Raw genomic sequence first — 15,456 nt, 5'->3', positions numbered from 1 at the left:
CCAATCAGATTCTAGAGGATGAGCCATTGTGCTCTGAGCCTAAGAACAGTTAACACTGAGAAAAAGGGCAGAATCATGAAAGAACAGGGAGGTTAACATGGATCTAACAATGTCAATAATTTGAGGTAGGGATATCTGTACCATATAAGATCTCAGCCATTTATGCTGCGGCGCCCGGGGAGCAGTTGGGGGTTCAATGCCTTGCTCAAGGGCACCTAAGTCGTGGTATTGAAGGTGGAGAGAGAACTGTACATGCACTCCCCCCACCCACAATTCCGTCCGAGACTAGAACCCACAACCCTTCGATTGGGAGTCCAACCCTCTAACCATTAGGCCACGACTTCCCCAGTTGCTGACAGGTAGAACTGCATGTCATTCACCCATAAATTAATTTATCAGTTAACCCATAATATGATAATTCATTTCAGGTTATGTTTTGGCCATATTGTACTGTAGGATACAATGAAAATGATTTTCAAGTTATCGTATTGTTCATATTGTAATTTAGTGCATCCCTAACATGAGAATATTATCTGACAGTGAAAGAACATCTGAAGAGCTCTTCCTCCACACACCTGGACTTGGAAACATCCGCAGAAATTTGATATCAATCTGTCACTAGAATATATAAGAATGTGACACCAGTGGTAATCGATATTCCTCAACAAACCAATACAACAAACAACACTACAGCTTCCCCTATCCCAAGTGCTGATCCAGGTGTACAAAAATAAGCCCATCCAAGCACTTCCAATCGCAGCTGCAGAATAAGACAAAAATAGAGTTTTACAGATGATCCTGCCAAGCCAGCTGCAGCAGACACCGGTGCAGTCTGTCTCCCAAGGCTGGAAGCAGGTGCTGGAGAGTTAGCACGAGGTTCCTCACGGTCCCCTCTCTGTCAGGGCTTTATTTGCATGACCTCAGAAGTGTAGGACCGAAAGGCCTCACAACCTCATAAAACAAGTCCGCTCTCTAGATTTTTCTGACGGCCGCAGTGCTGAGAGAGACTAGACTGGCATGTTCAGAAAACGCGATGACAGCCAAATGCTCAAATCCAGGTTTGCATGGTATATGAAATTTGCACAGCCACTGTCTGAAACACTAAAAACAATATAAACAAAGTAAAAGCCTTGTGTTCTGATGCAAACACTCTATCCCAACATTCTCCACTCATGTTCAAGCAAAGTCCCATCTGTGCTGTATCTAGGGTGTTCAACACAGCTCATTACTCCCCATCTAGCACATATTATGCGGACGGCACATGAGTTATGAACATGACTCTGGACCTAGAGGTCACGGGCATGAATCTTCATTGGGCTGCTTTTTCGTGTCCTTGAGACTAGGCTTCAGTGTTTCAAACAGGGAGCCTATAGGTTTTCATTGTGAGTGCTTGATTCGGTTAATCAGCTTCATTTACAAGTTTAAGCAAGCACAGCTCATTAAACTATTCCTTAACTTAGATTCTTTCAGCAATGTTCTTCATATATTCTGTCAGGACTAATCCTGTTATATCTGCCCTAACAATAAAGGGAATGAATGACAAGCCGGTTTTGTGCTCTGAAGAAAGCTTAAAGTAACAAGGAGAAAGTATGGGACGGGTATAGCAGGGATACAAGCAATGAAACTGTCACTGTAGCATGGTCTGATGTGGTTTGTCTTAGCAGTATGTGTGGGGGTCCTCATTTGAGCATCTCTTTATTTAAAGTTGCCCCAGGGAAAAAGGAAGGTTTTAATCAGCGCATTAAGGCAGATCCATCAGATATGCTAATCAGATCTTACCTGAACAAATACCCTCAAGAGCGGTCTCATCCATCTTAATTGGGGAAGGGCTCATTAATAATGCAAGGAAGCAGGCTTGGAAAAGAAATATTAATGGAAGGATGGGGGGAGGCCTGTCTTTTCTGTCTCATCAGCACAGACTGGGGTAAATTCAAACAACATTTCTCAATCAAGAAAGACAAGGCAAATCTTTTGAGCATCTCAGGGCACCTTTCCAGAAAGTCTTGTGGATGCTGGTACGGTTACTTTAAGGCCCTTACACATTAGAACAACCGGTTCTGATGGAGCACCTGACTGATCGGAAAACACAGTGTTGTCACAAAACCAACATTTCTGTAGTTGGTACCAGTATGGGTAAAATGTCACAGGTCTCTGTAATTTTGATACCATAGCGCACATATATAGTGTTCCTGTAGCTCAACTGGTAGAGCATTGCGTTAACAAGCAAGCAAGCGCAAGGTTGGGGGTTCGATTCCCCGGGAACACATGATAAGTAAAAATTGATAGCCTGAATGCACTGTAAGTCTCTTTGGATAAAAGCGTCTGCTAAATGCAGCAATACACATATACATATACATATATACACACACACACACAGGAACTGTTTATCCATTTGAAAATGTAAAATATTTAATTTTTATAAACATTAAAAATAAACTATTTTAATAAGAAAATAATACTTTAAATCAGCATGTTACCTTCAAATCTTTATAAGTAAACATTGCTTTATAAACGTCAAGTGAAAACAACATGCAAAATAAAATTCAAACAGAAATTGAGTATAAATATTTTTGTCTAAATAGAATTTAAAATGAAACCAAAAAAACTGCATCATTTTTAAAAAGTGAATTTAGGCAGTATACATTCTATTGTGCAATATGAAAACTGAATATTCATTTTGTGATGAGATGAATATAACATTTAACAGTGTGAAATTACTACACAGATGGTTTAGGAGATGACAAAGGTGATCTAGATCTAAATGTAAAAAATGGGGAGAAAAAAATTAGCATGCAATATACTGACACAATCTCTTAATGTTGGCCAATGATCAATATGGTTCAAATATATAGTGCATCTCTAGAATGCAAAAGACATGTTTTGAGGGAATGGAAAGAGCCAGGCAAGTCTGAAATCAAGCGGGAATACATATTCTGCTAGTGTTTAGGTGCTTTTGTGCTACAGATTTTAGGACTTGGCCTACTTGAAATAACCTGAGAAGTGCTCTTCAGTTCCGGGGGTTAAAATAAAGCATACTGTATTCGAGAACGACATCTATATGCAGGTGCACACATGGACCTGCATCACTTTCATCTGGACATCACATTGGAATACATTATTCCATGACTGAAGCAAACTGCATGCTTTGAAGTTCAACCAAAAGACAGTGTGTTGCACAAAGAGGCTTCTAGGGTTACAACTGGGGGAATTGAGAGGCAGCCGTCCATTGTGGTGATCGACTGACTTCAAAGCCAGGGTGTGTTTATGACACATGCACACACTATTCGAAATCGGGCTGAACTCCGAGAGACTGTGGCACCTGAGGGAGAGGAGGGAAACCCCTTCAACTCCAGCCATGCTGAAACACAGTGAAATAAAGCAGGAACTACATAAAAGGGATAAGGAATAAAATCAGGGATCACCATTTCGACTCAAGCTGGTTTTAATTTGACAGTAGTCAAGGCCCGCAGCATCCTGGGTAAGTGATGTAACCATAAAGGTATTTTAGCACTTTAGAAAAGGTGCTACAAGCTAAGCCAAATCAGCCTTTTATGACAACAATACAAGATCTGCATTGGTCGACTTTTTTATTGATTAAAACTAAGCATCTAGGGGTGGAGTGTGGGATTGGACAATTCCTGTTGACATGGTCCAATGACTGTTTAGCCTTAGGGAGTTCCCAAGATCGGGCTTTTGTAATCAGGTGTAGCGCTAACCTCCTCAGTTTACCGAAGACTGCAGAACTAGCTTTGCCATCTGAGAGGACAATGCAAGCTTGTGTTCATGACAGGTTAGACTTTGCAAATGGTGACTACTGACATGCCAGGTGCTAAATGAGGTCTCTATAAAGCGTTCGCGGCGGAACATAATCCTAAACCTTTATACTGGGTACATGGAACAAAAAGAGGCCAGCTCGTATGAAACTATGACACAGGTGAAGATGATGTGGTCTCAAGCCACAAGGATGCCACAGAGGAAATAGTTGCCTGTACATGAACAAGCATTATGAGCTTGACTTCCTGTGTAGGCAGCTTATTGAAACCAGGTTCCTTTACAATGCAATAGAAGTAAACACCAAACCTTATAATGCTAGGATTTATTGTAATAGTGTTTTGGCTAAAACAAAGGGTTTCGAATGTCTGTATTTGTGCCCGAGACTGTCTGGACCCCAGACACTATGACTCAACCAGAAACCATGACAATAGCCTCTAATTAATAACGGATCCTTTTCATCACAACAAGAGTACAAGTTTCCAATCTGTGACAAAATAAACAACCCCAAGGTGTTATAAGTGGACTCAATGCATGCAAAATGGTAATGCTGAACCAGTACTCCAGGCCTTCTGTTCATTTCAGCACCTGCACTTAAGGCTTTGTCATCCTCAGAAAGAGATGAGCATCGTGGACTGGTGACTGAGGGGCATCTCACTGTTGAAACTGGAATGGTAATGAGAAACCAAGACTCCAATCAAACTGAATTATCCCAGACAGGCCTCTTCAATCACTGGTAGATCTACCCCACTGACGTTTTCCCTCTTCCCCCCACTTCTTCTTCTCTTCCTCCCTTCACCCACCCGATGAAGGATAGCTGTCATGAATATTCCTCTAAAATCCCTCTTTGCATGAAAACCCCAGCCCCAAGAGGACACCTGTTTTCATCCATGAGTGCAATGAGTGGTGATGAGACCAGGGCCTCAGCCATTGCCTTTCATTAGCTGGTCTTTGTGCTTTCCCGTCACAGCCACAATGATCCACCATTTACTGCTGATGAAAACAAATTGTACACCGGGTGCTTCAATACAAGCCCAGATTGGCTAGCTCAAAATACAGCAAGACAAATCCATTACTGTGTAATATCTTTAGAATGGTAATAGTTTTATAAAGAAGGTAATACTGTGCCACCGGCTCAATGTCAATATCTGAAGTCAACATAAGGGAAGGCGAGAGCAACAAACGATTCACAAATAAAGAGCCACCAGTATTAGCTTCATTATATCACGTAGCGCTTATGCTACAGAACAGTGCTTAGAATAAATGTGGTGCCAGTAAAAAAAAAATTAAAGCTTTTGATTTGGTTTAAGTAAAATATATATATATATATATATATACAAATTAATAGTAGCCTAAATAATACTGCATTATCCACAGATTGCTTTCGATCCTTTGCTAGGCTGCACAGTTTCTGTTCAGTTCTACCAGGATTACTTCCCAATTATACTGACAGTTCCGTGTCTTTCACCCAAAGTGGAGGGCATTCATTATACAGAAGGAAGTAGAAGAAAAATGATGTCTTTCGAACAGAATCAGATCAGATAGTGTTTAATTGCGGCTTTCATGAGTTGTGCTTTAATGCCATTGTTGGAGGCTGGTTTTATCCAGTAGATAAGGCAGGGCGCTTTCTACGCTGATTTACACTTTCTGACTCCGCCTGCCGTATTCTGCAGCCACAGCACAAAAAGTGCTTAGTGTTCCTTCCTTCTGAGGAGAAATTGTACTAGGCAAAAAAAAATTGAATTTAAAATCAAAAGACAGCCAAGAAGTTACTTTCAAGATGTTTAAGAAGTGACTGTGGTATACTGATGGATGTGTTTATATGAAGGGGTATCATGGATGCCCTTGCAAAGCGCATTGTTTAAGGATGACAAACAAGTTATAAACTTGATGTTAAATTCAACTTTGTAAACGTTTACTCCATGCTCTTCTCTTGGTCTCTGATGAGCTTTATTTGTTTTCCCCAGTGACCTCTGAGAAGTGTCCTCTGCATTTGTCTCTGGTGTAGGGCTCAGAGGACATCACCCCCACAAGACGAGCCCAGCCCGGGTCGGCGGCCCCCACTGCCTTTCTCCTGCAGCGTAACAATGGCTGCCCTCTGCGCTCGAGGGTGGAGGGCGCGCTGATCCTGTTACACCCATGACAAGTACCACAATCCCCCATTGAAAAGCACATATTCCCCACCCTCTGAGCCATGCCTATTCAGCACATTGTTTTCTTTCCAGCACATGACTTCTGCGTTGGGCCTCGGCAAAGTCAGGTGTTGGAATATGACCTGGAAACCGGAGGTTGGCCACACACTATGGAGCCTGATTCGTCCTACGCTCAATATTTAAGGAGCCCCGAGTGAATCGATTGATTCTTGCGCTGATGCTATAGCTTACTATTGTGGGTTACGAGAGACGAAAACCAATTATCTGAACTGTTATTTCTGCTGAATGCTGCAGAAGTCAAACTTCTGTGTCCCACAGCAGTGGTTGTGGAGGAGATGGTGAATTACATTTCCAAATATATTGACAGGGAACTAGGGTGCAGGAATCCCGGGGAGGGTGAAGAGGGTTAGATCTCTCAAGAGCGTGGAGCGTGGGGAGGAACGGTCCAGACCTATAGCCCCACGGCTGTTGCACACATTAATCATGTTTGGAGTACGAGTGGATGGGAGGGGATGGGGTAGCCCCCTCTCAGCATGTTTGCATGTCTGCTGCTGCACTGACGTGTTCACCGTCAGTCCCAGAGTCAGGGAGGGCAGGAAGACTAATGAGGTGCTTCTCTTTTTCTCTCCAGAGGAAGGTGGGGAGCAGGGGATGACAGGTTGGTTATTTACTCTGCCTTTCATATTTGCCTTTTAGGTCTGTCATTCCCCCCTCTCTCCTCGAACCATTTTCCTGCAGTCATCTGTTCACTCAGCTGCCTGCGAGAAACCGGTGCCTAATGGGCCATATCAGCACAGCCACTGCAGGGAAACAGAGGCCTGTCATTAAGCTATATTGAAAAAGAAGCCAGTAGGCAGGGAGATGGGGAGACGGAAAGCCATTGATATTTATATTGTGTGCACCTAGCAGGGCACTAAGACCAGCAAGTGACGCCTTCCTGAAAACCCTGCTTTGAAAAAGAGCCATCAATATTTCATCAGGAATATCTTTTGTAATGTTAAAAAAAGAGGTAGTCCTGTCCACAAGAAGGGCATACAAATGTGAGACTGGCTAATGAATAGTCCTTTTATTATCCAGTAGCCAAATCATTTTTCTTCCTCTCATATGTGGGTAATGATTGACAGAGAGAATGGGGATGGAAATGCTTGATGCTAATCGAGCATAATAGAGAGCGCGGCCATCTGCAACTGCACGAACATGCCCGTTTCTTCCACCCCGGTCACATGACGGAGAACATATCGTGCTAAACACCAGCAGTGATCTTGAGGTGGAAGATGTTCGTGTGAAACTCAACTCTCGGTCTCTCTGATGTGCTTCCTCGCATGCTGTGCTTTCTTTCTCACTGTTAACTACTTATATCAGCCGTGCACTATTCACTTCAGTTACTTGAGGGGGAGGCAGGATGTTTCAGAGGTAATATGCTGGGGCAACGCAAGAACAAGAGTCATGTTTTCCACAAGATATGCAAAGTCACGGTACTTTATAAGTCAAAGAGGGGTCATGAAACAAAGTCCAGAGAGATTAGGACAAAAGATACAATATCCTAGAGTTTGCTTTTGAATAATGCACTGACCTTGCAGTGTGGTAATCACAATAAATCTTCAATATAGTATGTTCAATAAAATCTCACAACAAACAAATAGGCCATTTTAAAGAGTCTGAACAACGTCAGTTGACAATCAAAAGTATGGCAATGTACCTACTTTTAGTGCTCTATCTAAGCTTTGGAGGCAATTAATGTTTATTCAGTGGAGCTGAGACTGAGAGACGCAAATTAGCATAACTCAGCCGTTCCGCACAATGGAGAAAGTGAAAACTGCAAGTGCTCATCCTCTTTTGGAAGTTTAGGGAGAAGGAAAGAACAAAAGGCACCTCAGTTAGTGGTGTGAAGGTGTTTGAAGTTGAGAATTCACATACTTTGGGCTTTATGCTCAAAGACCCATCAGCCCTTCAAAGACCCCTGCCAGACCTTCTAAAGCACACTTGAGACAAATAATTAAATGTAAAAATAATGGATGTAGGCTGTGCTAAATTGATGAAATCTGTGCAAAGGCAGCTTGAGGTCTACTTGCTCGCTCCGCTTGTTTAAAAGAATCGTACTCAGAGTGTGTTTTTCTTTCAGGGGTCTAAAACTAAAATGCAAGTTCTGGTATCAATGAATGGTATTTTAATCAAATCAAATCAGACCTTTGAACCAGTCAACCCAATGTCTAAATGATCGAAACAACTGGATCCTGCTTGCAGCTGAATAAATATTCACAGTCAGGTAGACTTTTACCATCTGTGTGCAAATTGTAAAGGCAGTTAAATGGCAGCAAGTAGATTGTGATAACACACAATAGATATAAAAGGATAAATCTAGGGTAAAACACGTCAAGTTCTTAGAAATGTGCTCTTTTTGAAATTTTTATTAAAAAAGATGTAATGCGGTCTGACCTAGAAATAAGGAATGACATAATAGTCAAATATAAATCTAATTAAAATCAAATTAAACACACCCATCATAAAAGGTAGGGTATTTACAAAATTGCATGCACAAATTGCACTGTTAATTTATTTATTTTTTTTATATAATCATAATTGATAGGACAAAAGTGTGTCATGTCAATGACCCATTAACCTAAATGTGTGTAAAAAAAAAAAAAAAAAAACATTTTCTAATCAAAATCTGCTCTCTTTGTTTTGTTTTTATACTAGCAAGAATATGGTACTCTGTGAACAAGATCACAAGAAAGCAACCCGTGACTGAGCTTTGGCCAGACGCCAACTGAATAAAAAGTAAAGGTTGCTGAAACAGACAGGTACAAATCAATAGCACAAGATGAAGCTATTCAATATGCAGAATTAAATAATGGAGAAAAAATGACTTTAGAATCAATAATCACGCAAAGACCTTTAAAGCACACAGCACTAATTGTGGGGCCTTCAGTGTGATTGGTGGCTGGCATCGAGTCAAGCTAAAAACAGGAACTGCAATGGAAGGGTTTGTATGGCTAGAATAAACACACATATGAAGTGATGGCTTTAAAAAGTCCACAGCCTCCCATGTGACATTTGCATAGAGGTTTGCACATTGCTAACTGCCACTGACTGGGGCCTCTTTCTTTCACCCTCTGGCAGGATATTTGACCTCATCTCCAATACACATTATCCTTCCCCTCTCGTCCAGACTGAGAAAATTAAGTTTCCATGTGAACTGGCCACAAAAACTCCCCGCACACAAAATCTCAGCTGGATGAAAGGCCTTCAGTGGGGGAGGGTAGCTGCCTGAGTGCTGCTTGAGTTTCCTGTACTCCCAGTTTAGTGTTACAGCCCCTCGATGTAAGGATTTTCCTTCACGTCTTTACAAATTGAAGATAGGGGCCGTCCTCTATTTTCTGCCTGCCTAAACATAGCATGGCATAGTATATGATTCCATTTCCTGTGCACGGTCTCACCTCCAAACCAATTTTTCCCCCTTCCTCTGTTCTCGCTTGGCTGATTTGCCTTCTCCTTTCTCTCTTTTTGTTTCCTCTGGAATTCTCTTACATTTGTTAGGCAATTACAGCCAAATGAGGCCCTATTAGGCATGTCTGGAGGCCCCTTCTTAAAAGAGGAGCAACTCTCAGCGGCCTCTATCTGTGACAATGACACCCAAACAGAGAAGCAGGCAGGAGCGAGGAAAAAGAGAGAGAAAAGGGGCAAGTCCCTCCCAGCGATGAAGTAAAAAAAAAGGTTAACAGCACTTCCAAAAGCTTGGAAACATGTGTATCATGTGTAAATCAGAGCTTTAAGGGCTCGGCAACCATATTCCACTCCTCCCAGTGCATAAAAGCATAAAAGTTCCATTAAAGCAACTACTTCATGACGAAATATCCACAAAATTATCAGCCGACTGTGTGCAGAGATCAAAGAGGTAAAGCTTCTATCATAAGAGACCTTTAACAGCAATTTTAAACTAGGATTGTGAGGGGCAATAACGCATAATGAGTGAATGAGCGTGTGTGCATGCAACTCAACGACTTCCAATAAAACACAGATAAGCCGCAGCAGGGAGACGAGCTCGCGAGCTCACAAGCCCAGCTGCACGTGGGTAGGATATGGACAGGAACCTTGCCCCTGGCTCAAAATCGGAGCTCCATTTTGCAGGAACAGAGCTACTGAACTAAACCGATTGCCCTAAACACAGCTGTGAAGCAGACAGGGCCGTGTCTGAAGAGTGCATCGCTGATAAACTAAAACCAAAGAGTATGGAGCAGGCTGCAGCAAAATGCAAAGAGGGCAAGGTCGCAATCGATTTCCTGAGCCTGGACGGATGCCAGATCCACTGAGGGAATAAAAACACTCATCACACTGTATGAAAAACACATATAGCATAGTGATATTCAGGCTTTTCTATGAACGTACTTTCAAAAAACTAAACATATCTGGGACTGCGCAGATTTTTTTTAATCAAGTCTGAGCTCAGTGCTCGGAAACAAAGACCTGATCAAAGTCTCTGACAGGTCTTCTGTCCTGGAATGTGGCGAGTTGTTTTTCTCCTTGCTCGAGTCGCTGCTGATTAGCTGACAAGGCAGATAACCACCCTCTCCCCTATTTCCAAATTAATTTCCCTCCTTTGATAAAGACAAGGGGGGGTTGGGTTAATGGCCATGTCCTTCAAAACTAAGAGTGCTAATAAGTGTGAAAATGAGATTTGTTTAAGTGATTTTCTTTGAGACTTACAGGCATGGAATTAATTACCTTGATTAAATATTGTCTGTATGGCTGATGAAAGATAGAGCAGAATTAGCGGTCCCTTGTTGAACTTGTATGGTGCTGAATGAGATGTGTCCCGATTACAAAGCCCAAAATGATGGCAACACTCAAAGGAGACAAAGAGCTAAAAACAGGCCTAGTGACATCACAGAGCAGCCACAGGCTTAATGCTTAATGGCTGCAATCTTCCAAACTCAAACAAACTGGTTTCAATCTATCTTCCACAATAACTTTCTATAATACTGTAATATATGTGTATTAAAACCAAAGGACAGTGAACTGTACTGTGTCCAGTCGCGGAAGGAGCTGGTGGAGTTAAGTCTCCAAAACAACGTTAAGCCTCTAGTCATTTGACTGAAGAGTAACATAACTCAATTCAATGCTTGCCTAGGTTTTACAGAGACACTAAGGGGACTAAACAACCTCTCAGTAGCTCTTCCAGCCAAAATTCCACCGAACTTCTGCCTCGAAGGTTTTCTAAAGGCTTCACATCACAGCTTTGTGCATCGTTGTGAAAAACTATACTCTTAAACCACCCAAAACACACACAGCGACATCCCCCCACCTTTCGGTGAATGGAAGGGGGGGCTCTACAGCTGGGTAACAAGGCATGACCCAATAATCCTCAAGCCTGACTCAAAGCTAGAACCTACTCTCTAAGGACTTTATAAGACAGAGACTGTGGGCCGGGTAGGGTGGCTGAATTACACAAACAAGAATTAATTATTCTTATCAAATCAGTTTCTTGTAACAAGCTGTCCAGCCCTTAATATTTGGGGCAGAAAATCTGACCATTCATGGGCTAACGATGAATTTAACATCTAAAGCATCCCCAGGCTTTGATGCTTCGCTATGGCTATGGCTTTCGGAAAGAGCAGAAATTATGTTGTGAACTTTCTGGCAAACTTCAGAGTACGCCTGGCTTACTATGAGTAAGTGTCTGTGTATGAACCTTTGCGAGCTTGCATTTTGGAGAACATGCCAAATAAACGTTAAAAGTGGTTTACACCGTTGCTGTGCATTTGAGGGTTTTTAACAGGTCTAAAGGAAACTGTGGCATTGATGACTCAAAGCTACAACAATAATAATATATTGAAGCATGCACGGGTGAATCTTGCAGTTGTTTTGGTGAGAAGAAAAAAAAAACACACACACACACCCACACTGCACTTTTTTGAGATTGCTCATGGTTAAGGACAAAAAGTAATGAACTCCCCTGACAGATGCAGTTTCTGAATGCATCAAAACCAAATGAACACAATCTACACACGCAGAGCTAAACAGATACAATTAAACTTGCTTTATCTGAGTTTATCAACTTGTGACATGCCCTTACTGTCAGATGACTGATCTATCAAGGATCTATTCTGTCCATTGTTTCATTTACAATCCAAAAGACTGTGGTTATTCACACGTAAAAGGTTACTGTTTAAAAACTCAAACCAAGCTGAAATGCTGTGCATTTTTGTCATCTGCTTATTATCATCAGAATTAAACATATAAACTAGAACTACTTCACGTCACACTATCAAAATAATGTATGCAGAATAACACAAAAACTGAGACAGAGGCCTTTAAAACATAATAGCTGTGAAAACAGCAAAGTCTAGAAACTTTTGTAACATTAAAAACACAAAATAACTTTAACTAGATTTGTTTAACGTTAAAAAAAGAGGCTACACTGACTCCTGTAGGGAGCTTTTCATGGTTGCTAAATAAGTGCCTATGTTATTTCATTACAGCTAGGTTATCACGTTTCCACTAACACTGGCATGTTAAAGGGACACAGTGGATCTTTGTGAGAATAAATCAATCATGGATTCTTTATTTAATTAGTTATTTAATAAGTATATATATATATATATATATACACACACACTTTCACTACGCTCATAACACCTACAATTATAGGAGATTTGGGGCGACTTCAAACAAGCACTTAATTGATCATTTTGTGCTTTAGAAGAATGCATTTGTCTGTGTGTATTTTTAAAAATCACTTTTTAACCTTCCTTTCACGATAGTATTTTGCCAGTATGTTTACTGAAGTGGAGCGAGTGGGGGAGGAAAATGTATAGACATTTGGGCAGCCATTGAAACTGCCTTCGTGCTCTAAATACCAAAGCCTTTTCGAGTTACTTTGACAATTTTTTCGATTTAGTACGTTTCAATGAAGTTTGAAAATGCTTTTTAAGGTTTTCTATGGTTTGGAAAAACATCTTTACGTACCAAAAAATAAATAAATACTGCCATTGCGGCTAATACAGAAGAACTAGCCCGATGTGAGGGGGCATTGAGCTATTGTGCTGTAGCCTCTACGAGGATAACCTAACGACATACTTAACCGAATAGTATTTTTTTTTTTACTCATATTAACGCTTATGTCAAGGAAGGGTCTTCGAAATGGAACAACAGAGGGCTAGATGAAGTCTAGATACGTGTTTTATCAGTCGTTTTACTACGGCAAATACGAGTCCTTTGTCTTGACTAACCAGCAAATAAACAAAAGATGTGGGATTTGGATTCAAGCGGATTAACCTGGACTTAATTATATCAAGAGACCCAACAACCGTCAAACAACAACACATACGCAGAGAAAAGCTAATAATTCTCCGAAAACAACTTTAAAGTGAAACATTAGCAACAAAATAGCAGCTCTGTGTCCTACAACAGAGATTCATTGTGACCAGCACGTTAGTCTTTTCTCCCTCGCGACCTGGGAAAGAATGTTCCGTTTCGACAGACCTCATTATGTTCGTTCAAATATACAATATTAAGCATAAGCTTTAGTCTTTTCTATATCTTATAATGCAAATACGTGTTTTATTAAGTGTTATATGAACACTGCAGCCACCGATTCCAAGTAATTCCACATTAAAGCCATTGCAACATACCCAACGGGAAGAAGCCCTTTAATTTTTAAAACGTGCGCTCCGTTTCTTTCGCAAAGCGTTTAAACGCTCCCTTTCTGGCAGCGAGAAATCACTTTGTAGAAACAAAGCTGCAACATTACCGTTTCTAATCGATACCACTTCATTTTTTCTCAAGAAACTTCGTTCACTGGAAAAGTGAAACAAATATTTCTGATGTAACTTCCAACGTATTCTGGACGGTTAAAGCGGCACTTACCGACTTGTAAGACGTTGTCCACACAACCAGTTTCCAAAAGCCGGATTCCCCGGCGAAAAGGCAGTCCATCTCCGGTAACCCCCGTCCCTGCGCTGACTGTTGTATTCGTAACCCCTCCGGGGACTGTACCAGATCCAACGGACGAGCTCGAGCCCACTACCGGGCCCTCTTCCCCCGCCACTCGGCACTGAAACGACGAATACATACATATTTCCCTTTCGTTCCTCGGGAACGACCAATACACGATACGGCGCTGAACCGGTTCCGGGATCCGCTCGAAGCGCTCCTCCACCCTCTCGAAGGCCCATTTCTCCGCTACGGCCTTCGCAGCGCAGTCCAGTAGAGATTCCGGGCAACGGAAACGAGAGTTCGGAAATCCCGGCCCAGGCCCCGGACCCGGTCCTCGAGGAGCGGGACGCAAGCACGGACGCTTGCTGGCTGGGGGTAAGGAGAGGTGAAGCGGCGGCCGAGGCAATAGCTCTCCACGTCCCTCCGCCATGACAACCAAATAAACACTGAAGTGAGGACCGTGTCTCTAGAAGCGCACAGACGGAGGCACCGCACAACGGGAGGGTCGTCACTTCACTTACGTCACTACCAATAACAAACGCGCTCCAGCCAATCGCGAGGTCGCGCTGCAACGAGGAGATGCGCATGTGTACGCTGAACTGACAGGCACGGTGTTGATAGGACGGACCGTTTGTGACAAACTTCTTGTTATTTACAACTCGTGCACTTTAAATATATGATCTGTTGCAGTGTGTTTTGTTTTTAAACATCTACCGTTGGCTCAAAGGCCAGCAGAAGCGCAGAGACGTTTGTTTTTAAAAGGGCACATATTCGTGTCATCATAACGATACAGTCTACAGTCTCTGAATGTACAAGAAGTGTGCATTGCATGTTCTTTTCCCCTCGAGCATTGTAAAAATGCGGAGAACTCTCCAGCTGCCGTTTGAGTATGGTGTGACAAAGTTTGAAATGTTTCTATGATAAAGTAACTCAGATGTCTACTACCCACCCTGGTGGCCAAGTATATAATGTCAGTTTATTGGTGCTGTCAAGATCCATCTATCTTATCATAATTAGAAATGAATTTCAGACAGTAAAGACATTTAATGTGACAATCGAAACAATCGATTGCAAATAATTATTTTAAACCTTCTATTCATCAAGGAAACCTGCAAAAATGTTTCTACAGTTTCTACAAAAATACAATTAATTTTAACATATATAATAATAGGAAATGTTTGTTGAACAGCAAATCAGTATATCTATACATAAATTGACTTTTCAAAAAGAAAAGCTCCTTTAGAAGTATTCACTAGGGTAAATCTTTATGATATAACATTCCAGTTTTTACCTTTGTATTGCAAGTTTATTTCTCACCTCATTAGACCCCCCCCCATCTCTCTCTCTCTCTCTCTCTCTCTGCATGCTACCTTCATGATCTTTTAATCGACACACTTAAGGAACTTCACCTCATGCCCTGTAATAACAGTGACTCCTGCAGCCAGCTGTTGTCGTCTCCCACCTCTCTTAGCAGCTCCAGGCCAATGATATGTTGTATTGTTAATTTTTATATAATTTTACTGGATTGTTTTTAGAAATGTCCTATGAGATCTGCAAGACAAAGACCATCAAGAGTTCAGATGATACTAATGCTGCC

General features: G+C 41.6%; 1 protein-coding gene across 1 annotated transcript in view; it reads right to left on the bottom strand.

Moving 5' to 3' along the window:
* Nucleotides 1-14,416, bottom strand: part of LOC128029285 (zinc finger SWIM domain-containing protein 5) — a 39,828-nt gene extending 25,412 nt beyond the window's left edge. The window contains exon 1 of the mRNA XM_052616980.1: nucleotides 13,791-14,416. Coding sequence (XP_052472940.1) covers nucleotides 13,791-14,289 — 499 coding nt within the window. The 5' untranslated portion in view covers nucleotides 14,290-14,416. The remainder of the gene's footprint in view (nucleotides 1-13,790) is intronic.
* Between the last annotated feature and the right edge of the window lie 1,040 nt (nucleotides 14,417-15,456).

The sequence above is a fragment of the Carassius gibelio genome, chromosome A2, assembly GCF_023724105.1.
Source record: "Carassius gibelio isolate Cgi1373 ecotype wild population from Czech Republic chromosome A2, carGib1.2-hapl.c, whole genome shotgun sequence".
Classification (NCBI taxonomy): domain Eukaryota; kingdom Metazoa; phylum Chordata; class Actinopteri; order Cypriniformes; family Cyprinidae; genus Carassius; species Carassius gibelio.
Note: the sequence above shows the minus strand (reverse complement) of the source record. Positions and strands in the feature narration are given on the sequence as shown.